Raw genomic sequence first — 25,501 nt, 5'->3', positions numbered from 1 at the left:
AGCCCAGGCTCTTCTCAACAAGAGAAGCCAGCATGATGAGAAGGCCTCATACTGCAGTGAAGAGTAGCCCCCACTTGCCGCATCTAGAGTGCAATAACGAAGACCCACCACAGCTGGAAAAAAAAAAAAAAAATCTAAACTTAAAAAAAAATTAAAACAACCAAGTGAAAGTCACTCAGCTGTGTCCGACTCTTTGTGACCCCATGGACTATACAGTCCATGGCCAGAATACTGGAGTGGGTAGCCTTTCCCTTCTCCAGGGGATCTTCCTAACACAGGGATCAAACCCAGGTCTCCTGCATTGCGGGTAGATTCTAAACAAGCAAAACAGGTTCTAAACCCTGGAGCTTCTGGCTCCTGTCTCTCCCCACCCTTCATCTCCCCGTAGAACACCCCAGAAAGGAGGCTGGGATGAAGTCAGCGGGTGTGAGTCTAATCCCCTTTATCCTTGAACCCTGGGGTGATGTGAGTGTCATCCCCACCTGGGAAGGAAGGTATGTAGCCAGGAATAAATGCTCTTAGAGGGCAGGGCCTCGTGGGGGCATCACCTGAGGCAGCCTGGCACCTGGGAGTCTCCTAAACACTAGAGCGAGCCAGCCACCAGTCTGGCGGATGACTGGAGAGGCCAGGGAAACGGGAAAGGCCTGCACCAGCTCATTTGCCCGGGCCGTCGATGTCACCCCGTAGGCCGAGGACTGGGTCTGTGTCCTGGAGTCTTTCTGATCAAATGATTGGGAGACTCAGCCCTCCCCCCAGCAGGCCTGGACGCCTTAGCTCAAGGGCAGCCCTGTGGCCTCTCCCTCCTCACCAGGGATCCCAGCCGGGCAGGGCCAGGGCAAACAGCCTTAACGGTAAGGGGAGGTGGGCTGCGATAAGAGAAGGCAGATAAAACCAGTCCCACTGGGCACGAAGCCCAGCCTCAAGGCCCGGAAGTCTCCGCATGCCCCCTCCCTAGTACTCCCTTCTGCCTGCTCACCTTTAACCTCCACCGGGTTGTTATTTAACTCACAGGAAGATTCTGACTTAGTCCTGCGCTCAGAAATCCAGCAGGGAGGCTGAGAGATCCCTGGGCTGATCCCAGGATGAAAGCAGAAGCCTATCAGGTGAGACCTTCTCCCAGGCCCCTGCCCACACCCCCAGGCACACTCCCCCAAGGCCAGGGTGGGAAAAGGCCAGGTCTTGGGAATCCCTCCAGCTACCCCTCCCCTCTGTGGCCCAGCCCAGGGCAGGCTTGGCAGAGGTACCCACACCCGTGGGTCACTCTGTGCCCCACCCAGTGGGGGAGCGGGAAGCCCAGGGATGAGAGGTGCCAGGTCCCTGGCTACTTGCTGGCCAGTGGCTGAGACGCTCTGGTGGGAAGCAGCCATGGAGGAGCCAGGCCTATCGGGGTGTCCTCTCTCGGCTAAAACTGCCTCCTTCCAGGTAGGAGAACACTGACCTTGGACAGGCAGCCTTCTTCTCTATGGCTACCTTTTGTGCAATGAGTGTAGATAGACCTCAGAGATCCAAGCCATTAGCAATGGTCATAACGTCATACTTTGCAGAGACCCAAGAAAAAAGCCTTGTCATCCTACACCTTGTTCTAAAGGCCTGGGTGGTCCAGGGCCCCCCAACCCCATGGGCCTCACAGCTTCCTTTTCACCAACTGGAGGCTCCACAGAACCCCCCACCCAGTGTGGGGATGGGAAGCTCTGAAGGAGGACTGGGCAGGAGGTGTGGGAGGCAGCCGAGGCGGCCTTGAGGGTCCTCCTGTGTGCCAGGCTCTGTTACAGACCGGGTTTCGTCTGACTTAACTCTCTAGACTGATCTATGAGAAAGAGCAGTCAGCTCTATTTTAATAATGATAATAACAGTGGCACTATTGATCAAAGAGCTTTCTACCTGCTGGGCCCTGTGCTCGCTGTTGTCTGTGTTTGATGATCTGAGACCATTATTGTCTGCATTTTAAAGATTGGAAGGTGCAAGTAGGAGCTTGTAAGGACTTGGCTTGTTGAAGGTCTCTGCTGTTGCTGCTAAGTCACTTCAGTCGTGTCCGACTCTGTGCGACCCCATAGACGGCAGCCCACCAGGCTCCCCCGTCCCTGGGATTCTCCAGGCAAGAACACTGGAGTGGGTTGCCATTTCCTTCTCCAATGCATGAAAGTGAAAAGTGAAAGTGAAAAGTGAAAGTGAAGTTGCTCAGTTGTGTGCTCACCTCCAGACCTCTGAGGCCAGCAGCACTGCGACCCCAACTTTACAGATGAGGAAACAGGGCTTCAGGGGCAAGGAGACTGCCAGCTCAGAAGCGGCAGAATCATCCTTGGAGGGGACCAGCTAGAGCTGGGGGTGGGAACCCCAGGCTGGACTATGTGAGTCTGTAGACACTAGACAAGTTGCTTAGCCTCTTTGAGCCTCAGTTTCCTCCTCTGTAGAATAGGCACCACAAGATTGCCTGTCTCCGTCTTGGGATGGCTGTGCGAGGCCCTGTGAGGATCTCACGGCTGTTGTGGCTCAGCCAGCGTTGACTGGGGCTGCACACCAGGCTGGCCGCTTCCCCCAACCCCTGACAGAGAGGACCTTCCGCCCAGCAACAGAGGAGCAGCGCCAGAAGCCAGGGGATGGGAGTTATGGCTTCTTCAAGGTCAGCCAGGCCCCCTGGCTCTTGAGGCCAGGACCCTAGAGAGGTGAGGCGACCTGACACACAGTGTGGTCCCCTCACCAGGGGCAGCCTCCTGGGCTGGGGAGTATTGGCATTTCACACAGCTTCTCATCTTCCTCTGAACTGAGAGCCGGCTCAAGGCCAGAGCCCAGTTAGTTGACCAGATGACCAGGCACTCCAAGGGCACAGGGCAGCTGTGGGCAGGGTCCAGGGATGTCTGGAGTGCACTGTGGTTATTGTGCAGTCACCAGGTCGTGCCCAACTTTTTGTCACCCCCACGAACTGCAGAACGCCAGGCTTCTCTGTCCTTCACTGTCTCCCAGAGTTTGCTCAAACTCATGTCCATTGGGAGGCCTGGTATTACAGACCCCTGTGAATGACTACGCCACTTCCCCTGTTAGGCCTCTGTTGTCTTCCCGAGAAATGGGTCCCAGAACAGGCCTTCCCTCACAGGGTGGGTGTGAGGATCAAAGGAGACAGATGTGTATAAAAGTCCTTGCACAGTGCTGATGTCTAGGAAGAACTTGTATTGTTATTTAAGAAAACCCATGTTACAAAAAAAAAAAAAAACACGAGCCAGGGTTTCCCTAGCTTGATCAGAGGGGCTAAATTTGGAATCAAAAGGGGCTGGAACTGAGCTGAATCCTTGAACCAACTTGCTAGTTGGTGACCTTCCCAGGTGATTCCTTGCCTCCTATCCTCTGTTTCCTCACCTGTAAAATGGGCTCAGTACAGCACCAGGCAAGGAGGAGGCTCTGTAAATCTTACCTCCAGGGAGAAGGTACCAAGGACAATCATGGTTGCAGAGTGTCATAAACTGAGAAAACATGTTCCACACTTTTTTTTTCCTTTCTGAAAATTGGCAATCTGCTCTCAGGTTTGAGCAAAGAAAGGATCGGCCAGCTCAGAGACCACTCAGGCCCTTCGGGGAGGTGGCAGAACTGAAGCCAGCCTTTCAGTGGCATGTCCCACCTCAAGGCTCCACGCCACACACCTGGTGCCCTTCGAAAGGCCTTCTTGGCTATGAGTGGAGACCCCAGAAACTTCCCAGGAGCGTCTGGGAGCCACACCTGCTTCCAGGTCAGTTCTGGCCCCTTGCTGGGCCTCAGTACCCCCAGCTGCTGACCAGGAATGTTGATCAAGAAGAGCTCTGAGGGATTTCCTTGGCAGTCCAGTGGTTAAGACTTCACCTTCCAATGCAGGGGTGAGGGTTCGATCCCTAGTAGGGGAACTAAGATCCCATGTGCCTCTCGGCCAAAAAAACCCAAAATATAAAACAGAAGCAATATTGTAACAAATTCAATAAAGACTTTAAAAATGGCCACATCAAAAAATCTTAAAAACAAAAAAACAGTAGAACTCTGAGGTGCTGGTCAACTAACATGGAAGGAATCATTCATTCTTTTTCCCACTTAGGCATGTTACCAGGGGAAAAATTATAAAATACATACAAGCAAAAGGACGGTAACAGTCACCTCTAAATAAAAATTTTTAAAAAGAAAAAAATATATATATATACTTATAAAAAGTCACTTCTAGCCTTACCTCTCAGAGCTAATCATAGTTACCTTTTAGGAGAAAAATGCCCAGGCTAGTTTCTAAATTGTAATTATTTGAACAAAAATGGGATCCCAGTGTCCATACTGAGTCATCAAAAGGTTTGTTCCCTTAACAAGCTTCTTACATCAAAATTTATAATGCTCTGTTAGAAAACATTTATTTTGAAATGCTGATACAGTCACATGGTTTAGAATCTAAAAGGTACAAAAGGGTAGATGGCAAGAATGTGGCAAGGGGACATTTGATCAGAGATCTGAAATGATCATGAGTTAGTCACGTGAACTTTAGGGGGAAGATCATTCCGGACGGAGGGAATCCCAGTGCAAAAGCCCTGAGGCTCTGTCGTGCGCTCACTCTGTATGACCTTGGGCTGGCTGAGCAACCCCTCTGCCTCAGTTTCCCATCTTCGTAAGGAGGATAATCACAGTACTCCTCAAGCCGCTGTGAGGATTAAAGGAATACCTTTCATGCTAAGTAACCTCAGATATGCAGATGACACCACCCTTATGGCAGAAAGTGAAGAGGAACTAAAAAGCCTCTTGATGAAGGTGAAAGAGGAGAGTGAAAAAGTTGGCTTAAAGCTCAACATTCAGAAAACAAAGATCATGGCATCTGGTCCCATCACTTTATGGGAAATAGATGGGGAAACAGTGGAAACAGTGTCAGACTTTATTTTTTGGGGCTCCAAAATCACTGCAGATGGTGATTGCAGCCATGAAATTAAAAGACGCTTACTTCTTGGAAAGAAAGTTATGACCAACCTAGATAGCGTATTCAAAAGCAGAGACATCACTTTGCCAACAAAGGTTCATCTAGTCAAGGCTATGGTTTTTCCAGTGGTCATGCATGGATGTGAGCGTTGGACTATGAAGAAAGCTGAGTGCCGAAGAATTGATGCTTTTGAAGTGTGGTATTGGAGAAGACTCTTGAGAGTCCCTTGGACTGCAAGGAGATCCAACCAGTCCATTCTGAAGGAGATCAGCCCTGGGATTTCTTTGGAGGGAATGATGCTAAAGCTGAAACTCCAGTACTTTGGCCACCTCATGAGAAGAGTTGACTCATTGGAAAAGACTCTGATGCTGGGAGGGATTGGGGGCAGGAGGAGAAGGGGACGACAGAGGATGAGATGGCTGGATGGCATCACTGACTCGATGGACGTGAGTCTGAGTGAACTCTGGGAGTTGGTGATGGACAAGGAGGCCTGGCGTGCTGCGATTCATGGGGTTGCAAAGAGTCGGACACGACTGAGCGACTGAACTGAACTGAACTGAACTTCATGCTAAGTGCTCAGTAGACGTGGACTTTCACAAAGGTGGGCGTGAGCTTGGTGTGTTTGAGAATCAGAGGAGACCAGCAGGGCTGGGGGCAATGGTAAGATCAAAAGTTTGGACACCATCCTAAGTGCAGTGAGAATCCATGGGGAGATTTGAAGCAGGAGAGAGATCTGTTTTTTTTTGTTTTTTTTTTAATGATTTAAACGGGGATTTCCTTGGTGGTCCAGTGGTTAAGATTCCACACTTCCAATGCAGGGAGTGCGGGTTTGATCCTTGGTTGAGGAACTAAGATTCTCCATGTCACGTGGCATGGCCAAAAAAAGACAAAAAAAAAGGGGAAACAATTGTGGTTGTGGGGGTCAAGAGGAACAACAGCAAGGAGGTGATAGGTTAGACCAGCAGTGATGGCCTGGGCCTGGAGGGATGGCAGTGAGGCCTAGCTTTATTTATTTATTTACCTTTATGATTGTATTTATTTATGGTTGTGCTTTTCTCCAGTTGCAGTGAAAACAGGGGCTAGTCACTAGTTGCGGTGCGTGGGCTTCTCATTGCGGCAGAGTCTCTTGTTGCAGAGCATGGGCTCTAGGGCATGGGGGCTTCCGTAGTTGTGACACGTGGGCTCAGTAGTTGAGGCTCCCAGGCTCTAGGGCACGGGTTCAGTAGTTGCTCCACGGCATGTGGGATCTTCCTGGGTTAGGGATCAAGCCGTGTCTCCAGCATTGGCAGGTGGATTCTTTACCCCTGAGTCACCAGGGAAGCCCGAGGCCTAGCTTAAGACTTGAGCCCCCTGGGTGGAGCTGTTCCCCAAACTGAAAAGCCCTGGGGAGCAGCTGAGATGCCTGCAGACGCTGAGCGGTCACCAGGCACTCATGTCAGTAGCCAGCGAAGAGGGACATTTGAAAGTCAAACATGGTCACATGTTTGACATGTGACCGGGGACAGCAGGGACCACCTCGGGGAGAGGGGTGTGAGTCCCTGGCCGCAACGGGAGGAGGTCGGAGGGGAGAACGCAGAGCCAGCAGGGCTCACCCAGCCAGGAAGGAGGAGGATGGGGAGGGGAGGTGTCCAGGAAGCTGAGAACAAAGGGTTTCAGGAAGAAGGGCGTCATCAGGTCATCAACTGTGTCACCTGCCACCCGAGATGGAGGGTGATAAACAGCACGTGGGCCCCTGAGCACAGCTCCAGTTGTTTGTTTCCTCGGGGTCAACCTTAGAAGCAGGAGAACCGCAGGGTCGGAGGGAGGCCCATTTTTAAGGTCCGCTGCCCTCCTAATACACTAAATCCATTCACACCTCTGGAGCCAGAGTCAGGGTGAGGATAAGGAGAGGCTGCTCCACTGAGGATATGGAATTCTGTTTAAGGCAAGTTTCTTCTCACCCAGCGACAGAAAAGAATTTCCATGTAGGTCCCTGGATATAAGCTGACATTCAGAGGTGAGGGGAGCCCTTATGTATCAGAGGGTCTGAATCTGGATGTGGCCATTGGAAATGTACCCTCCCTTCTGAATGCTAGTCTTCTGCATAAACCTGCCAAAGAGCTTGAACCTCGTCTGGTCTTCACAGAACCCTGGGTGGGGGTGGGGAATGGCCAGCGGAACCCCTCTAGTCCTGGCTCTCTGGAGTGCCTTTGGAGACTCTTGGCATCATCAAGACCCAGCCTCCCCTGGAAATTATGAGATGGGACAGAACTCATTTCAGCCTTGTCCTATTAAGAAGACTGCAAGTCAAGACAGAATCAGAAAGAGGAAGCAAATTGCCCAAGGTCACACAGAGCATCGACAGCAGAGATTAACCAGACCGGTGGTGGCAAGTTGGGGCAGGTTTTAAAGCCAGGAAATCTGGCTTTGCATCTTAGCTCTGCCACACACTGTCTCACTCTGAATGAGGTGCTTACCCTCTGTGAGCCTCCATTTTGCAACCTGTCAAATGGGGATAATCTTTCATTCATATATTTTTTGTGAGGATTAAAAAGAGATTGCAATGCCAATTCCAGGGATAAATGCTAAAGGAACCCACCCAAAAGAGCAAAGAGGAAAAGTTTAGGGGAAAGGTGTTTCAGGCAGAGGTAAAAGTTGTGAGCATGAGCTTGGCCAAGACCAAGTCTTGAAGTCTTTGCCAGCTGTCACGATGAGGCAGGAGAGAGAGCAGTAACTCAGGCAGATCTGCGTCTAGATAGCCCAGCATGGTGCCTTTGCTGACCTGCTGTGTGGCCCCAAGCTGTCTCTCTTCCTCTCTGGTCCCCAACCTCCCGTCCCTACAGGCTTTAAACAGAAATCACAAATCTTTGTTCTTTTCAAGTTTCATTCTTCACTCTTCTCTTGCTCCCTGGGCAGGGTGCTCCAAGAGCAGAGCCTTGTCATCTGTCCCCACAAGCCAGTGTCCCCATCACCGAACCCAGGTCTGGCAGAGACCATTTCTCACCAAATGAACACATGAATGGATGGATGGATCACACCCTTTCCCTTTGGGAGGGTGGAGGGTTGAAGCAGGACCCCCTGGCCCCTCACTACCCTCCGTGCATGCCTGCAGACCTGCCTCCCATGGGTGGACACTGGCCTGCTTGCCAGTTTCCCTGAGTCCTTGTTTTCTCTGTTCTCCACACAGTGGATTTGTTTCTATTGTTCTTTATGAAGAATGAGACCAAAAGGCCAACAGTGGTTCTCCGGGTGCACTATGAAAGTGCTTTTGATTTTCTCCTTTATACTTTAGCTTCTTTCTTGTACAAATATCTGTAGCTTTTCAAATAAAAAGCAATGATGAGACTTTCCTGGTGGTCCAGCGGCGAAGACTCCATGCTCCCAGTGCAGGGGCCCTGGTTTGATCCTGGTCAGGGAGCTAGACCCACATGCCACAACTAAGACTTTTGTTGTTTTTCAGTCGCTCAGTTGCGTCAGACTCTGTGACCTCACGGACTGCAGCATGCCAGGCTTCCCTGTCCTTCACTCTCTCCTGGAGTTTGCTCAGATTCGTGTCCATTGAGTCGATGATGCCAGCCAACCATCTCATCCTCTGTCATGCCCTTTCCTTCTGCCCTCAGTCTTTCCCAGCATTAGGATCTTTTCCAATGAGACAGCTGTTCGCATCAGATGGCCAAAGTATTGAAGCTGCATGACCTGGTGCAGCTTCACCTAAGACCTAGTGTAGCCAAATAAAATTTTTTTTAAAAAAGCCATAATGCAAAGGAGATGAGGGGAATGCTAAAGAAATACAAATGACCTTTTTTAAAAAATTAATTATTTTTATTTTGGCTATGCTGGGTCTTTGTTGCTAAGCAGGCTTTTCTCTAGTTGTGCAGAGCAGGGCCTACCCCCTAGTTGCAGGGCACAGGCTTCTCATTGCGGTGGCTTCTTTTGTTGCTGAGCACAGGCTCCAGGCATGGGCACTTCAGTGGTTGCGGCTCCCGGGGCCTAGAGCACAGGCTCAATGGTTGTGGACCATGGGCTTAGTTGCTCTGCTGCATGTGAGATCATCCTGGACCAGGGACCGAACCCATGTCTCCTGCATTGGCAGGTGGATTCTTTACCACTGAGCCACGAGGGAAGCCCTTGACTTTTAAAGATAAAAAATGCTCACCCTCCTTCATAATAAAATAAATGCAAAAGATAGCTACCCTGAGAATACATGTTTACCCCTATGGGACTGGCAAGATCAGAGTTGGCTAATGGTGTATGCTGCTGAGGAAATAGATGGCTCATGCCCCTCAGGGCCATGGGGGTGGAAACCGGCCTTGTCCCTATGGAGGACAACGTGGCAGTCTGTATGAAAGTGTCAAATGCACATCACCTTTGATCCAGCCATTGCACTTCCTGGGATTTATCCATCAGATGTGCTCACACATGGAAGGAACAATGTTACTCGCCGTAGCATTGCTTGTGATGGCCAAATATTGAAAACCTAAACATCCATCAGTAAGAGACTGGCCACATACATGACAGTACTTCCACACCAAGGAGTACTATGCAGCTTTAAAAAACCAAATTAGCCAATACAGCCTCTCTTATGTGGCAACACAGTCCAGAATAAGGTCTAGGATATAAAGTTATATGGGAATATAGTGTATATAGTCTGCTGCTATCTTTGAGTATAAAGAAGTGTGTGTGTTAGTCGTTCAGTCATGTCCGACTCTTGGTGATGCCATGGACTGTAGCCCACTAGGCTTCTCTGTCCATGGAATTCTCCAGGCAAGAATACTTGAGTATAAATAAGAAATCAATATATATTTGTATTTCCTTGTAATTGCATAAAATGTCTCTAGAAAAATCACAAGAAGCATAACTTTGCTTTTGGGTGGAGGAATTAGGTTGCTAGGACCTGGGGCGGGAGGGAAGCTTTTCCCAGTGTACCTTTTCGTACCTCTCACTATTTAAATGATATGATGTATTATCCATCCAAAAAAAAAAAGTGAGAATTTAAAGACAAAATAAAAAGTAAGAAGCAGTTTGAATACAACAAAGAAGATAAATCGATTGTATTCCTTCCCCTCTTAAATTTCCAGGTGTCATTGGCTATAAAAATTGTCCTTGGAGGGAATTCCCTGATGGTCCAGTGGTTAGGACATGGTGCTTTGACAGCTGGGATCCCGAAGCAGTCATGGGATCAGCCAAAACAAACAAAAAAAAAACGATCCTTAGAGAACATGGAGGAAAGGCCACTGGGTGACTTTGCCAAGGCTTCTTGTTTTTGTTCTTCAGTCGCTAAGTCACGACCGACTCCTTGTGATCCCATGGACTGTAGCATGCCAGGCTCCTCTGTCCTCCATTATCTCCCGGAGTTTGCTCAAATTCAGGTCCATTGAGTCGGTAATGCTCTTTAATCATCTCATCCTCTGCCATCCCCATCGCCTCCTGCCCTCAGTCTTTCCCAGAAGCAAGATCTTTTCCAATGAGTCAACTCTTCACAAAGTGACCAAAGTCCTGAAGTTTTAGCAGTTTACTGAAATAGAAGCCTGGAAAGAAGCTCAATTTCACTGTAGCCAGGGAAATACACGATAAGAATGACAGGGTACTCCACACCCCGCCATCTGGGGGACATTCTGGAATAGGGGTGCTCTCTCCACACACACAACTGATGGGCTGCAATGTTTCCAGTGTTGGGGGGAAGGGATGCAAATACCCTTGGACCCAAATGTTCCTCATCCCATGCAATCTCACCCTCAGAAATTTAAGCCCCTGGTGTAGATGCTACCCACTGCGGCAGAGCACTGCAGGCAAGGAGGGAATGCATTATGGTATAGCCACTGCTTCTGAGCTAGCAGTGCCCCCACCTCCAGTGGGGGGGCGGGCCAGGAGGAAGGTATAGAGGCTAGGAATAAGGACTCTGGGGCCAGAGCTCAAATTTTGATGTTTTGACTTGGGCATGTGCCTTTATTTCTCTGGGCCTCAGTTTCCTCACTTGTGAAACAGGGCATAATACTGGTACCTATTTCACAGGATTTTGGTGATTAAATGAGTAATTATGTAGAATGGATTTAAAGCAGTGCTTGGCCCAGAAAGGTTCTACTTAACTGTTTGCTAAGTAATGGTCTTAAAGGGATCCCTCCTTATTTTTTAGGTTTTTTTTTTTGAGGGGGTTGGTTTTATTTTCTTTTTTGACCCTGAAGCATGCAGGAGCTTAGTTCCCTGACCAGGGATTGAACCCATGCCCCCTGCAATGAAAGCACGGAGTCTTAACCACTAGACCACCAGGGAAGTCTATGGATCCCTAAAGGCTTATTGTTGAGTATGACTGTTAAGATGCAGAAAGTATTGTCATTTGCATCAGCAAGGTTCTATAGGGAGTTCTCTGGTAGTCTAGTGGTTAGGATTTGGGGCTTTCACTGTGGCCTGGGTTCAATCCCTGGTGGAGGGACTGAGATCCCGCAAGCTGGGCTGCATGGCCCAGAAAAACCAAAATAAAAAAGCCCAAGGCCCTAGCGAGTTGTGTCTGTGATTTCACGAGCAGACACACACCAGGGGACACACACTTGGTTGTCAATGTTCTTGTCGTTCAGTCACTAAGTCGCGCCCAACTCTTTGGGACTCCATGGACAGTAGCATGCCAGGCACCTCTGTCCTCCACTGTCTCCCAGAGTTTGTTCAAATTCACGTCCACTGAGTCAGTGATGCTATCTAACTACCTCATTCTCTGCCGCCCCCTTCTCCTTTTGCTTTCCGTCTTTCCCAGCATCAGGTTTTTTCCAATGAGTTGGCTCTTCACATCAAGTGGCCAAAGTGTTGGAGCTTTAGGTTCAGCATCAGTCCTTCCCATGGATATTCAGGATTGATTTATTTTGGGATTGACTGGTTTGATCTCCTTGGCTGTCAGTAAGAATTACCAAAGGTGGGGGGAGAAAGAGGGTTAAGCAAAAGAAAAAAAAACATTTAATGCCATTTTATGATCAATTTTATGCAGTTATTAAGTTATAATGTATAAAGAAAGTTTCAATGATTTTTAAAAAAGAAGAAAACTAAGCAAGACAACAACCTGTCCATCTCCCATGGGGCAGGGGTGGGGCACCCACCAGTGATATGAAGAGCAGAAGTCTAGCCAATGACAGAATCTTCCCAACACATGTGTTTATTTCAAAATCAAACAATCTCTGCTAAATATTTAGACCCAGTGTCTGCAGGAAAGAGGGAGAGACTACTACCATCAGTTGTTAAGGGACTGCCTTTTATCTGAGGAAACTTCTCTAGAAGCTTCTTGCAGCAACTCCCCACCACTACCCAAACACACACACCTTTCCAAGTCTCAACTGTAGAAAGGGAATCTCCATACTACTTTTTCCCCATGCTACCAGTTGGAACCAAGAAGGTCATATACAGGGACTTCCCTGGTGGTCTGTGGTTAAAACTCTGTACTACCCATGCAGGGGGCCCAGGTTCAACCCTTGGTCAGGGATCTAATGGGGGTGCCAAAAATTAAAGTAAAAAAAGATTAAGAAAAGTAAAAATATTTTTAAATCAAGAGCAAAAGTATTAATTTAAAAAATGAAGTCATAGAAAAAGTTCTGAAAACTCCAGGACAAACCTGGATCCTCCACCCACAGGTAGGGCAGATTACTGCCCTCTCTGAGGGCAGCTCTCTCTAAACAGCACATCTTCCAAGGTGCAAATCTAATCTTGTCATCCTTTCTTAGAACCATTTTATTGTAATCCAAATCTAAATGCAACCCAATTTCTTATAAGGCCACAAGATCCTGCTGGCTCTGGCATCCTGTCACCCTGGGGCTCACTAACTGTGCTCAGTCTCCACAGTTCATGAGGTCAGGATGTTGCCTCTTCCAGGAAGCCTTCCCAGGCTGCCCAGGAATGGTTAGGGGACCCAGTAGCTGTAGGTGCCTGGTTTTTGGTCTGTTATCCTGCAGTCGAGCTGTCAGATTCATGAGGGCAGAGGCCACATCCCTGCAGTTTGTCTCTGTGTTGGGTCGTGATGTTTTGGGAGCTGCGATTCAGTGACCTCCCTGAGGTGTCCACAAGTTCTGTCATTGTATCCTGGCCCGTTGAGTCCTAAAATGTTGATGTTCACTCTTGCCATCTCCTGTTTGACCACTTCCCATTTGCCTTGATTCATGGACCTAATATTCCAAGCAACAGTTAGAACTGGACATGGAACAACAGACTGGCTCCAAATAGGAAAAGGAGTACGTCAAGGCCGTATATTGTCACCCTGTTTATTTAACTTATATGCAGGGTACATCATGAGAAACGCTGGGCTGGAGGAAGCACAAGCTGGAATCAAGATTGCCGGGAGAAATATCAGTAACCTCAGATATGCAGATGACACCACCCTTATGGCAGAAAGTGAAGAAGAACTAAAGAGCCTCTTGATGAAAGTGAAAGAGGAGAGTGAAAAAGTTGGCTTAAAGCTCAACATTCAGAAAACTAAGATCATGGCATCCGGTTCCATCACTTCATTGCAAATAGATGGGAAACAGCGGAAACAATGGCTGACTTTATTTTGGGGGGCTCCAAAATCACTGCAGATGGTGATTGCAGCCATGAAATTAAAAGACGCTTACTCCCTGGAAGGAAAGTTATGACCAACCTAGACAGCATATTAAAAAGCAGAGACATTACTTTGCCAACAAAGGTCTGTCTAGTCAAGGCTATGGTTTTTCCAGTGGTCATGTATGGACGTGAGAGTTGGGCTATAAAGCAAGCTGAGCGTCGAAGAATTGATGCTTTTGAGCTGTGGTGTTGGAGAAGACTCTTGAGAGTTCCTTGGACTGCAGGGAGATCCAACCAGTCCATCCTAAAGGAAATCAGTCCTGAATATTCACTGGAAGGACTGATGCTGAAGCTGAAACTCCAATACTTTGGTCACCGTGAAGAACTGACTCATTGGAAAAGACCCTGATGCTAGGAAAGATTGAAGGCAGGAGGAGAAGGGGATGACAGAGGATGAGATGGTTGGATGGCATCACCGACTCAATGGACATGAGTTTGAGTAAACTCCGGGAGTTGGTGATGGACCAGGGGCGCCTGGCGTGTTGCAGTCCATGGGGTCGCAAAGAGTCGGACACGACTGAGCAACTGAACTGAACTGAACTGGTCCCGGCTCGCAGCTGGTTCTGGCCTGGAGCAGGGCTGCTGACTGGGACTGGCTATTTGGGGGAGGTGGGGGGAGTGCGGCCAGATCCTGGAGAAGACGACGAAAAGAGTGCGTATTTTTCTAGGGAGGAGGACTCCTGCGGGACCGTACCCCTCATAAACATGAACGAACTCTCCGGCCCGCGCCGGCGCCTGCCCCTCACAAAGATGGCGTCTCACAGATTCTTATTGGTCGCAGTGGCGATGGGCAGCTCTGATTGGCGAAGAGAGGAGGCGGGTCGGGGGCGGGCCCAGGAGCTTAGTTTTTTTCGGTCCGGGCCTAGCGTGCAGCTGCCTGGCCCTCTACAATGTCTCGGGCACGCTGCCACGCTCTCTTCCTGGCAGCGGTTTCTCCGCGTGGTGCAACAACCAGGGTCGCAGTGCGGCGAGGGTTGAGCGCGTGGCCTGTGCTGCAGGAGCCAGACATGGAGTATCAGGTATCTTTGCCCTCCGGCGGGAGGTCACGCAATGACTCGTGAGCCAGCCTGAGGTCACTTAGCATCTGGTCTGCGCTAAGCTGAGTGGGTGGCCAGGAGCCTGGGACCGAGAGACTCGCAGGGGTCGAGGGGCGGGGCGGGCGGGGACCTTCTGGAGTCTGGAGGTGGGGACAGGCACCAGGAAGTTGGGCCCCGCTCTACCGGATTTGGAAATTCTGAGGCTGAAGTGAACCGCGGTTGGAAGAGAGGAAGGGGACGCCTGGTGGTAGGACCAGCGGCTCAGCTGAGATTCTGGAGTTATTACAGTGTCTCCGGACTCCGAAGCAGCAGTTGGGGGTGGGGGAGAGTAGAGGGATTCGGGAGTTCAGACTTGGGAGATCCAGGAGTCTAGATGTGGGTTGGAGTCTCCAGGATTCAGGCAGAAGGAGATCCAAGTGCTTAGAATTGGGGGACAGGCAGAACTCAGGAGCGGGGGCGGTGGTTAGACAAAAAACTTCCTCCTGGTTCTGTGCCAAAGGCCGGTTGCCAGAGACCAGCACAGGATGGTGGCCAGGCAGGTGGCACAAGTTTGACGAGTAGGGCCTGCAACCAGGGCCTGCCATTGAGGCCCTGAAGGATTATAAATATCACTCCCACTTCCACCACCCAGTGTGAACTGTCCTGAGGCTATGCCTACCTGCCTTCTTGTCTGGGCAACCCTGGCACACCCTTCCTCCCGCTGAGACTCCTCTTTACCAACTGGTTGCTTCAAGCAACTCTTCTCTGGGTCAGAATGTGGGATCCCAATCCTCAGGGTTAGGCATGGAAGCCTCCAGGAATTCCTAGTTCTAATTCCGTCAGTTCTAAGATCCTAGCCTTCTGTGGTTCTGGCCCTGCTTTAGGAGGAGCCTGATATAGTGCTGAACTATGGAGGGAATTGGGCTTCCCCAGTAGCTCAGTGGTAAAGGATCTACCTGCCAGTGCAGGAGATGCAGGGGACATGGGTTCAATCCCTGGCTCAGGAAGATCCCCTGGGGAAGGAAACGACAACACACTCCAGTATTCTTGCCTGGGAAGTCCCATGGACAGAGGAACCTGGTGGGCTACGGTCCATGGGGTTGCAAACAGCTGGACATGACTGAGCATGCACACACGCATGCACGCATGGAGAGAATTAGAGCAAAGGCCTGAGAGTGAAGCCTAGTCCCGTTAGTCATTTTACCTCTTTTTGCCTGGCACTCCCTAGGTGAAGCTGAACTGCCCCAGGCTCCCATTTCTGCCAGAGCTAGAAAGATGCCACTTCTTTCTCAGTGGTGCCTAACCTCTGGGCTGGGGCACCAGGGCTGGCCTGGCAGTCCTGGTACCTGGGCCTAGCCACTGGCATGCTGTGTGCCTCTGTCCCTGTGGGCCCCTAATGCGCCTTAACTTGCTACCTGGGGCTCACTGCCAGGATGCCGTGCGTACACTCAACACCCTGCAGACCAATGCTAACTACTTGGAGATGGTGAAGCGTAAGCGGGGTGACCCCCAGACACAGCTGGAAGCCATGAAGCTGTACTTGGCACGGAGTGGGCTGCAGGTAAGGTGGAAGGGTCTGTAACCACCTCCACCCCCCACTTCTGTCTGTGCATCCTGTGCCTGAGGCAGGGACCTTGTCTGTCTGTCCCAGGTGGAGGACTTGGACCAGCTGAACATTATCCACATCACTGGAACCAAGGGGAAGGTGAATCACTGGACCCAGGGGTAGGGCGTCCACAGGCTGGGGTGGGGGGTTGGGACCTGCCCAGACAAGACCTTTTCTTTACAGGGCTCCACGTGTGCCTTCACTGAACGTATCCTCCGAAGCTATGGCCTGAAGACGGGGTTCTTTAGGTACTGAGGTACAGAGGGATGTGGTGTCCCCTAGCTGTCTGGGGGGCTCTGGATCCAACCTGAACCTCAGGGCCAGGGTCACCCACAGGAACTCAGCTGCATGTCTTTCTGACCAGTGTTTATTCATTCAACATACAGTTAGCATTTAGTGTATTAGCCCAAGTTTATGGCAATCTCTAATTTTCATAATGCAAAGAACTTGGGGAGGGAAGCAGCGACTTGAATGGATAAAAGAAATATACAGCTGGAAAAGTCAGATATCTTTTTATTTCTTTTTTGGCCACATCGTGCGGTATGAGGGATCTTAGTTCCCTAACCAGGGATCAAACCCGTGCCCCCTGCAGTGGAAGTGTGGAGACTTAACCACTGGACTGCCAGGGAAGTCCCTCAGACGTCTTTTTTTTCAGTTCAGTTCAGTTCAGTTGCTCAGTCGTGTCTGACTCGTTGTGACCCCATGAACTGCAGCACGTCAGGCCTCCCTGTCCATCACCAATTCCCGGAGCCTACCCAAACTCATGTCCGTTGAGTCGGTGATGCCATCCAACCATCTTATTATCCTCTGTCATCCCCTTCTCCTCCTGCCTTCAATCTTTCCCAGCATCAGGGTCTTTTCAAACGAGTCAGTTCTTTGCATCAGGTGGCCAATAAGTCTGAATTTGGCAATAAGGAGTTCATGGTCTGAGCCACAGTCAGCTCCTGGTCTTGTTTTTGCTGACTGTATAGAGCTTCTCCATCTTTGACTGCAAAAAATATAATCAATTTGATTTCAGCATTGGCCATCTGGTGACGTCCACGTATACAGTCTTCTCTTGTATTGTTGGAAGAGGGTGTTTGTTATGACCAGTGCATTCTCTTGGCAAAACTCTATTAGTCTTTGCCCTGCTTCATTCCGTATTCCAAGGCCAAATTTGCCTGTTACTCCAGGTGTTTCTTGACTTCCTACTTTTGCATTCCAGTCCCCTATAATGAAAGGGACATCTTTTTTGGGTGTTAGTTCTAAAAGATCTTGTAGGTCTTCATAGAACCGTTCAACTTCAGCTTCTTCAGCGTTACTGATCAGGACATAGACTTGGATTACTGTGATACTGAATAACCGGTTTGCCTTGGAAACGAACAGAGATCATTCTGTCATTTTTGAGATTGCATCCAAGTACTGCATTTTGGACTCTTTTGTTAACTATGATGGCTACTCCATTTCTTCTAAGGGATTCCTTTTTTTTTTTTTTAAGATTTATGTATTATTTATTGGTTGTGGTGGGTCTTCATCACTGCTGTGCGGGCTTTCTCTAGTTGCGGCAAGCAGGGGCTACACCTCGTTGTGGTATGGGGGCTTCTCATCGCAGTTGCTTTTCTTGTGGAGCACAGGCTTTAGGGCACGTGGGCTTCAGTAGTGGCCGCGCTCAGGCTCAATAGTTCTGGTGCATGGGCTTGGTTGCTCTGCAGCATGTGGGATCTTCCCAGACCAGGGATCGAACCAGTGTCCCTTGCATTGCAAGGCAGATTCTTAACCACTGGACCATCAGGAAAGCCCCCTCAGATATCTTTTTATTAACTTAAATTCCTTACACAGTTTTTAAATCACATAGAAATATTTATCGGTTAGGGTATCTTTGCCATAAGGAGCAGAAAGCCTGGCTAGTAAGGGCTTAGACAGTAAGCATAGGGTATGATGCCCCTGTCGAGGTCTCCCTAGTGGGCAGCAGAAGGGAACCCTGTCACTGTGCCAGCCTCAGCCGCTGCTTTGCCCACTGGGCAGCGCCCCGTCTTGGCCACATTCAAGCATCTAAAATCACACCAGAGGATTGGAGTGAGCCGGTGGGGATAGATAGGGGTCCCTCTCCCTGAAGCTGTATGTGCCTTTCTTAAACCCATCTCTGGCAAAGCAGTGGAATTAACATGCCAGCGAATCGCTCAGGTTTCAGTCCCTAGGCTTGGGGCGTTCAAGATGTGTGCCTCCTTCTATTTTACCAGTTCTATCAAGTGACCTCTGTAAACAGCTGAAACCAGCTGACTGAAGTCCTTTCAGATCAGTGTGTTTTCCCTTCACAGTTCTTTGTTCAAAATAGAGAAATGGAGAGGATTCATAATATGAGAGGGTCTTTGAGGATTCGAATAGAAGCCCCAAATCTCATCTAAAATAATTTGAGGAGTTAAAAACTCAGCCTTCAGCTTGGGCCCATGTGGCCTCATGGGCCAGTCTGGGGCTGCAACTTGAACACAGCTGATGAGGCTTTGTCCTCAAGGACAGGAAGACAGACAGACATTATGGGGACAGATGTTGGCAGAGTAGCTGATTGGTGTGGGCTGCTGGAGGCAGTGCTATAGGAGCCCAGAGAGCATTCCAGACCAGCCTGGTGGGGAGGATCCTTTCTCTCTGCTGGAGGAGTGGTCTTAACTTGAGATCTGTGTAGTGGGCAGGTCCACAGGTAGGCCTGGAGATAGAAAGTACGTGGGCAGGCGGGGGAGGAAGCAGGGCTGGAGGAGCTAAAAAATAGTCCAGAGGAGCTGGGGCACAGGGACCTTCCAAGGGATGCAGGAGAGGTGAGGTACAGAGGCCAGTGGAACCAGCCCCACTGGGGCCTAGAAGGCCGAGGTGAGGAGCGAGAAGGGTTTTCAGCAGGACAGTGACATAGCCTGATTTGTTTTTCCAAAAGACGGGTCTGACTATGGGGCGGGGGTGGGGGGCAGCCTGGGGGTCTTGGGAAGGGAGTTTCCTGATGACCCTTGTTCTTTCGACAGCTCTCCCCACCTGGTGCAGGTGCGTGAGCGGATCCGCATCAATGGGCAGCCCATAAGCTCCGAGCTCTTCACCAAGCACTTCTGGCGCCTCTACCACCGGCTGGAGGAGACCAAGGTGCCTGTGCCAGAGGGCTGGTGGGTGGGCAGGCTAGGGGACCTCAAGTGGGTGGGTAGACCCAGAGGGCGCTGCGCATCCCAGGACACCATCTCCCCCAGCACAGAGGCTGCAGTGGCCCCGAGCTCTGACATGATCCTGTCCACAGGATGACAGCAGCTGTGTCTCCATGCCCGGCTACTTCCGCTTCCTCACGCTGATGGCCTTCCACGTCTTCCTCCAAGAGAAGGTATGTATGGCCCCCTCCCCAAAACCCTGTGTTCCAGACCTTGGGAAGGGGAATCTCAGCAGGTTAAGGGCTCCCATGCAGTGTCCGGGAGCCCCTGTGCCCCCTGCCATGCCCTGTGGTCCTCTGCAGGTAGACCTGGCAGTGTTGGAAGTAGGCATTGGCGGGGCTTACGACTGCACCAACATCATCAGGTGAGGCCGATGGCTTGGGGAGAGGGATGGCGGCCAGGAGCCCAGGGGCATCCTGGCCCTTTTGTTTCCCGCAGGAAGCCTGTGGTGTGTGGGATCACCTCTCTTGGCATCGACCACACTGGCCTTCTGGGGGACACGATGGAGAAGATCGCATGGCAGAAAGGGGGCATTTTTAAGGTGACCTGGGGAGGGGAGGTACATGGATGGCCTGACCCTGGCCCTCAAGATTCAGGGAAGGGGAGGGGTGCTCATTTGTATCTTAACTCAGAATTAGGTCTTGGAATCAGTGGGGTCTGGGTTCTCATGGGAACTCTGTGTGGGACTGGAACAAGTTGAGCCCCATCTCTGGCCTCAGTCTCCCCATCGAGGGGCTCCCAAAGGTCCAGTGGGGGAAGGCTGAATGGGCTGCCCAGAACCAGGGATGTGGGGGCCAGAGATGGGCAGTGGAGCACCTTGGGCAGCCCCTGGCTCACTCTCCGTGTCCTCCACAGAGTGGCGTCCCTGCCTTCACCGTGCTCCAGCCTGACGAGCCGCTGGCGGTGCTAAGGGACAGGGCTCAGCAGATCTCAGTGAGTCTGATGGAGCTGCCGGGGGTGGAGGAGGACTGCCTGGGGAGGCACTTTATCCTCTGGGCCCTCGGTTTGCTCATCTGTGTTCGTCCAGCTGGGGTGCATCTCGGTTCTAGGAACAGGGTTTGGTGGGTTCTGGTAGATGGAAGGGCTGATGGCATCAGGGAGGGCTATCCCCTGAGCAGCTGCTGCCTATCTCCCCCGCAGTGTCCCCTCTACCTGTGCCCACCACTACAAGCCCTGGAGGAAGGGGGGCCACCACTGACCCTGGGCCTGGAGGGAGAGCACCAGCGGTCCAATGCTGCCCTGGCCTTGCAGGTGGCCCGCTGCTGGCTGCAGCAGAAAGGTTACCAGGGTAAGTGGACAGGTCAGTGGGTGGGCAGGGGACAGGTGGACCTGCCTCTGAGGGCCCTTAGAGGTGAGGACCGAGCCCACTGAAGCCCTCCCTCTCCCTTCCCTTCCCTGCCAGATGCCGGGGAGCTGAAGGCATCCAGGCCCAGCCTCCCGGGGCAGCTGCCCCTGGCACCTGTGTTCCATCCCACGCCCCGCATGCAGCAGGGTGAGTTGGACCTTTCTGCCCAGCTGGGCCCCCTTCAGGTGTTTTCTTTTGGTCTCCTATTAGAGAGGTGGGGCCAAAGGTGCCTTAAGAGAAAGGACTCTGCTGAAGGCAGCAAACTTCCCACACTTTGAGTCCGTGAAGTCTCTCTGAACCTGTTTCCCCATCTGCCAAGTGAGACCATGATAGGATCCACTGAGAGGTGCTGTCACTAAAGGACTGAGTCCAGAGCCTGGCAGATATGGGATACAGTGCCCGGGTGGCCCGTGGTAGCTGCCAGAACTGTCATGCTTGTCATCATCAGGAGACCATGAGGGTCTTGAGGACGGTGATACTCTTCAGGTTTCTTGCTTCCCCTCAAAGCTTTCAGCACATACTAGGACCTCGTGGCTGTTAAAGCCCTTCAGCAGATGGTTCCAGAGAGCCCACTGTGTGCCAGGCCCTGTGTCAGGGCCGTGAGACAGTCCTGGAGCCAGGGGGTTTACATCCCAGCCCCAGGACTCAGGGCTTCCCTGGGGGATCAACGGTGCAGAATACGCCTGCAATGCAGGAGACGTGGCAGACACAGGTTTAATCCCTGGGTCGGGAAGCTCCCCTTGGAGAAGGAAACGGCAACCCACTCCGGGATTCTTGCCTGGGAAATCCCATGGACAGAGGAGCCTGGCGGGCTCCAGGCGGTTGCAAAGCGTCCGATGCAACTGAAGCAACTGAGCACACAAGCCCAGGACTCACTCGCTCAGTGACCTAATCTCTCTGAGTCAGGGTTCTCTGCCTGCATTTTGGGACTAATATATGACAGCAGCCCCCCTCTCAGGGCTGCCTGGAAGATTCCACCCGATAAGGCAGCCAAACAGTTAATCCCAGCGACTAGGGCCCAACCAGAGGCTTCTGGGCCAATCAGATTGGCGAGTAACGAGGGCTCTGAGTACGGGCAAGCAGTTAGTTGAGGACCGGAGTGGGAGAATACGGGAGGGCTGGCTCGGGGCTGCGCCTGGAGGACTGCCTTGCTCCCCAACCCCAGGGCTTCGGCACACGGAATGGCCAGGTCGGACGCAGTTGCTGCGGCGCGGGCCTCTTACCTGGTACCTGGACGGCGCGCACACCACCAGCAGCATGCAAGCCTGTGTGCGCTGGTTCCGCCAGGCGCTGCACCGCTGCGAGAGGCCAGACAGGTGAGCAGCGGGCCGAGGCGGGGCCGGGACATGGGGTCCAGGGGAGGGGGCGGGACCTCGGGGAAGGATGGGGCAGGGCTTGGTCTGTGGAGAGGGGCGGGACCTTGAGGAGGGGTGGAGCGTGGGCGGGGGCGAGGCTGGGTCAGTGGGGAGGGGTGGGACCTCAGGGAACGATGGGGCGGGGCTTGGTCAGCGGAAAGGGGCAGGACCTTGAGGAGGGGTGGGGCATGGGCGGGGCTGGACCTCGGGGACGGATGGGGCGGGACAAGAGGACAGGCTCGGACTGGGACAGCAGGGAAGGAGAGGCAGTTTCTGGAGGAAGGATGGGGCGGGGCCCGCGGAGAAGGGGTGGGAGGCGCCTCCTCTCTGACGTCCCCTGCCCTCTAACCCTTCCGTCTCCCAGCGGTTCCGAGGTGCGCGTCTTGCTCTTCAACTCCACTGGGGACCGGGATTCCGCGGCCCTGCTGAAGCTGCTGCAGGTGAGGAACTGGCTGGGGTATGGGCAGCAGGCAGGCCAGCTCGGGTGCTGGCTTTGACCCCCAGAGCCGTGCCTTCATCCCTGAGCCTGTTTCCTCAGCTGGAGAATGGCACTGATTGCTCATTCCCCTCCTGAACTGTGTTATAAAAGCATTGGGCACAGGGAAGTCACTGCCCGCATTCTCTGTGGTCACACTCAAGACCAGGATTATAGGCAGGACCAGGTAAGTGGTGTGAGGTGCAGGCTCTGGATTCACTTGTCAGGTTCCCTTCCGCCACTGGCATGTGACCCTGGATAAGAGATGGCATTTCCCTGAGCTCAGTTTGCCTCACCATAAAACAGGGATGTTACTATGATACCTGCTTCTAAACTTTGGTTTACCCAAGAAGACACATAGAACATAGATGGCCCATAAGTATATGAGAGTGTACTCAACATGCCAGATCAGTACAATGCAAATCAAAACCACAAGGAGATATTATTATCTCACACCTGTTAGAATGGCAGTCATCAAAAAGACAAGAGAAAGTAAGCATTGGAGAGGATGGAGACAAAAGGGAACACCTATGAACTGTTAGTGGGATATCATTTCACAGCAGCTATGGATAATAATAGGATAATAATAGACAGGTTTTTCAAAAAAGTTAAAAACTGGTATGTTATATGATCTGGCAATTCCACTTCTGGGGACTTATCCTAAGAAAATAAAAGCACTAACTTGAAAAGATTAAAAAAATAATAAAATTTGGTTTAAGGGGTCACTGGACTAATAAGTATAGAGGGAGAGGCCCCACTGTGCCCAGGGAAACTGAGTCTGCCCTGGCTGTCAAGGCTGAAAGGGCTCCTAGGGATCGTTTCCCATTTCATAGACCCAGATGCTAAATCTGTCCTTCATATCCACGACCTCGCTCCTTTGTGCTCAGTAGATGGGTCACCTTAAGTCAATGTGCATGCCCCCTCCAGTCTGTCTCCCTGTCTGTGCTGGGCCATGCTTCTCAGGCCACAGGCCATACGGGGTACACTGAGGTAGATCGGGAGGCAGGGGGCGTGGAAGTGCTGTGGGTGGGTTTATGCAGTAGCGCTCCAGTTCAGCTGGGCGGGGGGTGGCATCTCTCGAGATGGGGACAATGGATGTGGACTCTGGGGGTGCTGTGTGGAAGTCAGGGTGGGGGGCCTCCTCTCAGGCCCTGACACTGAGCTTCTCCCTTTGGCCTTCTAGCCCTGCCAGTTTGACTATGCCATTTTCTGCCCTAACCTGGCAGAGATGGCATCAACAGACAATGCAGGTGAGTTGACAGGCATGGTCCCTGGGGTGGGCAGGCGGCAGAGGGCCCTGAGGTGGATTGCTGTGTGGGTGACAGTGGGGGTTTTTAAACTGGAGGTCTTGGGTAGGAACTAGATTTGTTTTATCATATAAATCAATACCCTTTGGTACGTTTTGAATGTTGTTTGTGACTGCAATACTAAAAAGGAATTATTGGGGAAACTAGTTTTCAAAATGCAGGTTACAACCCAGTGATGGTTCTTGAAATCAGCTTAGTCTCAACTAGCATTTTAAATAAAATAGAATAGAGAGTGTCAGTGTGTCTTGCACAAAATTGAGGGTAGGTACTGTCTGATGACATTCTCTTCTAGACGTATACGCGTACACATGTGAGTCCTGGGTTACTGTTATAAAATGTATTCTTTTTTACTGTGGGTTATGTAAAAAGTTTTTTTTTAAGTAATCTAAAAAATACAGATCTCCAGGCCCCACATCAGATGGCATGGGGATAGTCTGGGAAGGCAGTGAGTTAGGACAGAAAGAGGTGCTCTGTGGGTAGAAGCCCCGGCATTGAAGCTAAACTGCCTGGGCCTGTTTCTCACCAGCTCTGCGACAAAGGGCAGTCACCGAACTTTCTGAGCCTCCGTCTCCTCAGAGCTAAGGATGGACGGTGCTTGGATAGAGCCTGGCATTGAGCAGGGGCTCACGGCATGCTTCCCCTCCCCTCCCCTGGGCTGCCTCACTGATGTGTCTGTCCCTGGGCCCCGCAGACCAACAGAACTTCACAGTGACACTGGACCAGGTGCTGCTCCGCTGCCTCGCCCACCAACAGCACTGGAGTCGCCTGCATGAGGAGCAGGTCAGCCCGGACCCCTGGAGCACCCCCAGCCAGGAGCAGGATGGGCCTGCATCTCTGCTGCTGGCGCCTCACCCACCCCACACCCACAGTGCCAGCTCCCTCGTCTTCAGCTGCATCTCCCATGCCTTGCAGTGGATCACCCAAGGCCGGGACCCTCTCTTTCAGCCGCCCAGTCCCCCACGGGGCCTCCTCGCCCACCCTGTGGCAGACAGTGGGGCCATGGTACTCCAAGAGGCTGCCGCCATTCACGTGCTGGTCACAGGCAGCCTGCACCTGGTGGGCGGTGTCCTGAAGCTGCTGGAGCCCTCCCTGTCCCAGTAGCCCAGGCAGTGGGGTGGAGGGGATGGGCATTTGCCCTGCATCTCCCATGAACTCCTAAACTATTTGCCTTTTGTGCCTTCCTGATTCTGTCTAGACTGACCCAGGGTCTTGGGCTCTAGGCAGTGAAATAGAGAGCTGGAGGCAGGATGCTGAGCTCTATCTCTGAGCCTTGGATGCCCCTAGTCTCTTCTTCCTGGTTCTCCAGCTGTTGGAGCACACCTGACCATCCAGCCCATTTCTACTCCCACCCTGCCTGTTTCCTGTCTCAGGCCCAGCTTACTGTGTAAGCTGTCTGACCAAGCCTGGGGCCCTGCCGGCTGTTGGCTGCTGGTTGATAGATTTCCTCCTCCCAGTGGCCTTCTGGGAAAGGACACGGTCCCTGCCTGGGGTCCCCAGGGCGCAGAGGGTGGCTGAAATGATTTAAAGCTTTGAACTTTTTTTTTTTTTTCCTTAAAAAAAAAATTGGCTGGGACTTCCCTGATAGTCCAGTGGTTTTAAGACTCTGCACTTCCAATGGAGAGGATGTGGGTTCGATCCCTGGCTAAGATCCCACATGCTGTATGGTGTGGCCAAAAAAATTTTCTAAAGCATTGGCTAAACATTTGATGGGCTCCCTGGGTGGCTCAGATGGTAAAGAATCTGCCTGCAATGCAGGAGACCTGGGTTCAATCCCTAGGTT

At 51.5% G+C, this 25,501-nt stretch overlaps 1 protein-coding gene across 18 annotated transcripts; it reads left to right on the top strand.

Annotated features, from left to right (window-relative positions):
* Positions 1-970: 970 nt before the first annotated feature.
* Positions 971-25,421, top strand: FPGS (folylpolyglutamate synthase). Of its 18 annotated transcripts, none has more exons than XM_086325008.1 (15): positions 1,031-1,103; positions 15,908-16,036; positions 16,127-16,180; positions 16,265-16,329; positions 19,069-19,183; positions 19,332-19,412; positions 19,542-19,603; positions 19,678-19,780; positions 20,095-20,172; positions 20,380-20,527; positions 20,642-20,731; positions 21,750-21,900; positions 22,304-22,379; positions 23,598-23,664; positions 24,413-25,421. In XM_086325008.1, the coding sequence occupies exons 1-15, from the start codon at positions 1,083-1,085 to the stop codon at positions 24,820-24,822; spliced, it is 1,650 nt and encodes a 549-aa protein (XP_086181134.1). In that variant the 5' UTR covers positions 1,031-1,082; the 3' UTR covers positions 24,823-25,421. The 18 variants fall into 18 exon arrangements, with proteins under 18 accessions (XP_086181145.1, XP_086181148.1, XP_086181134.1 ...); XM_086325005.1 differs by lacking the exon at positions 1,031-1,103 and adding an exon at positions 1,277-1,422; XM_086325004.1 differs by lacking the exon at positions 1,031-1,103 and adding an exon at positions 14,329-14,478.
* Positions 25,422-25,501: the final 80 nt, after the last annotated feature.

This window comes from Bos grunniens, chromosome 11 (assembly GCF_055505025.1).
Source record: "Bos grunniens cultivar Pamir isolate PY7600 chromosome 11, Bosgru_T2T1.0, whole genome shotgun sequence".
Taxonomy (NCBI): domain Eukaryota; kingdom Metazoa; phylum Chordata; class Mammalia; order Artiodactyla; family Bovidae; genus Bos; species Bos grunniens.
This window is presented reverse-complemented; position numbering and strand designations above follow the sequence as displayed.

Coding starts and splice junctions, on each gene's coding strand:
- FPGS (XM_086325004.1), top strand. CDS start 14,350: ATGTCTCGGGCACGCTGCCACGCTCTCTTCCTGGCAGCGGTTTCTCCG. Junction 20,528..20,641: donor GCAGCAGAAAGGTTACCAGG/GTAAGTGGACAG, acceptor CTTCCCTGCCAG/ATGCCGGGGAGCTGAAGGCA. Junction 22,380..23,597: donor CCCTGCTGAAGCTGCTGCAG/GTGAGGAACTGG, acceptor TTGGCCTTCTAG/CCCTGCCAGTTTGACTATGC.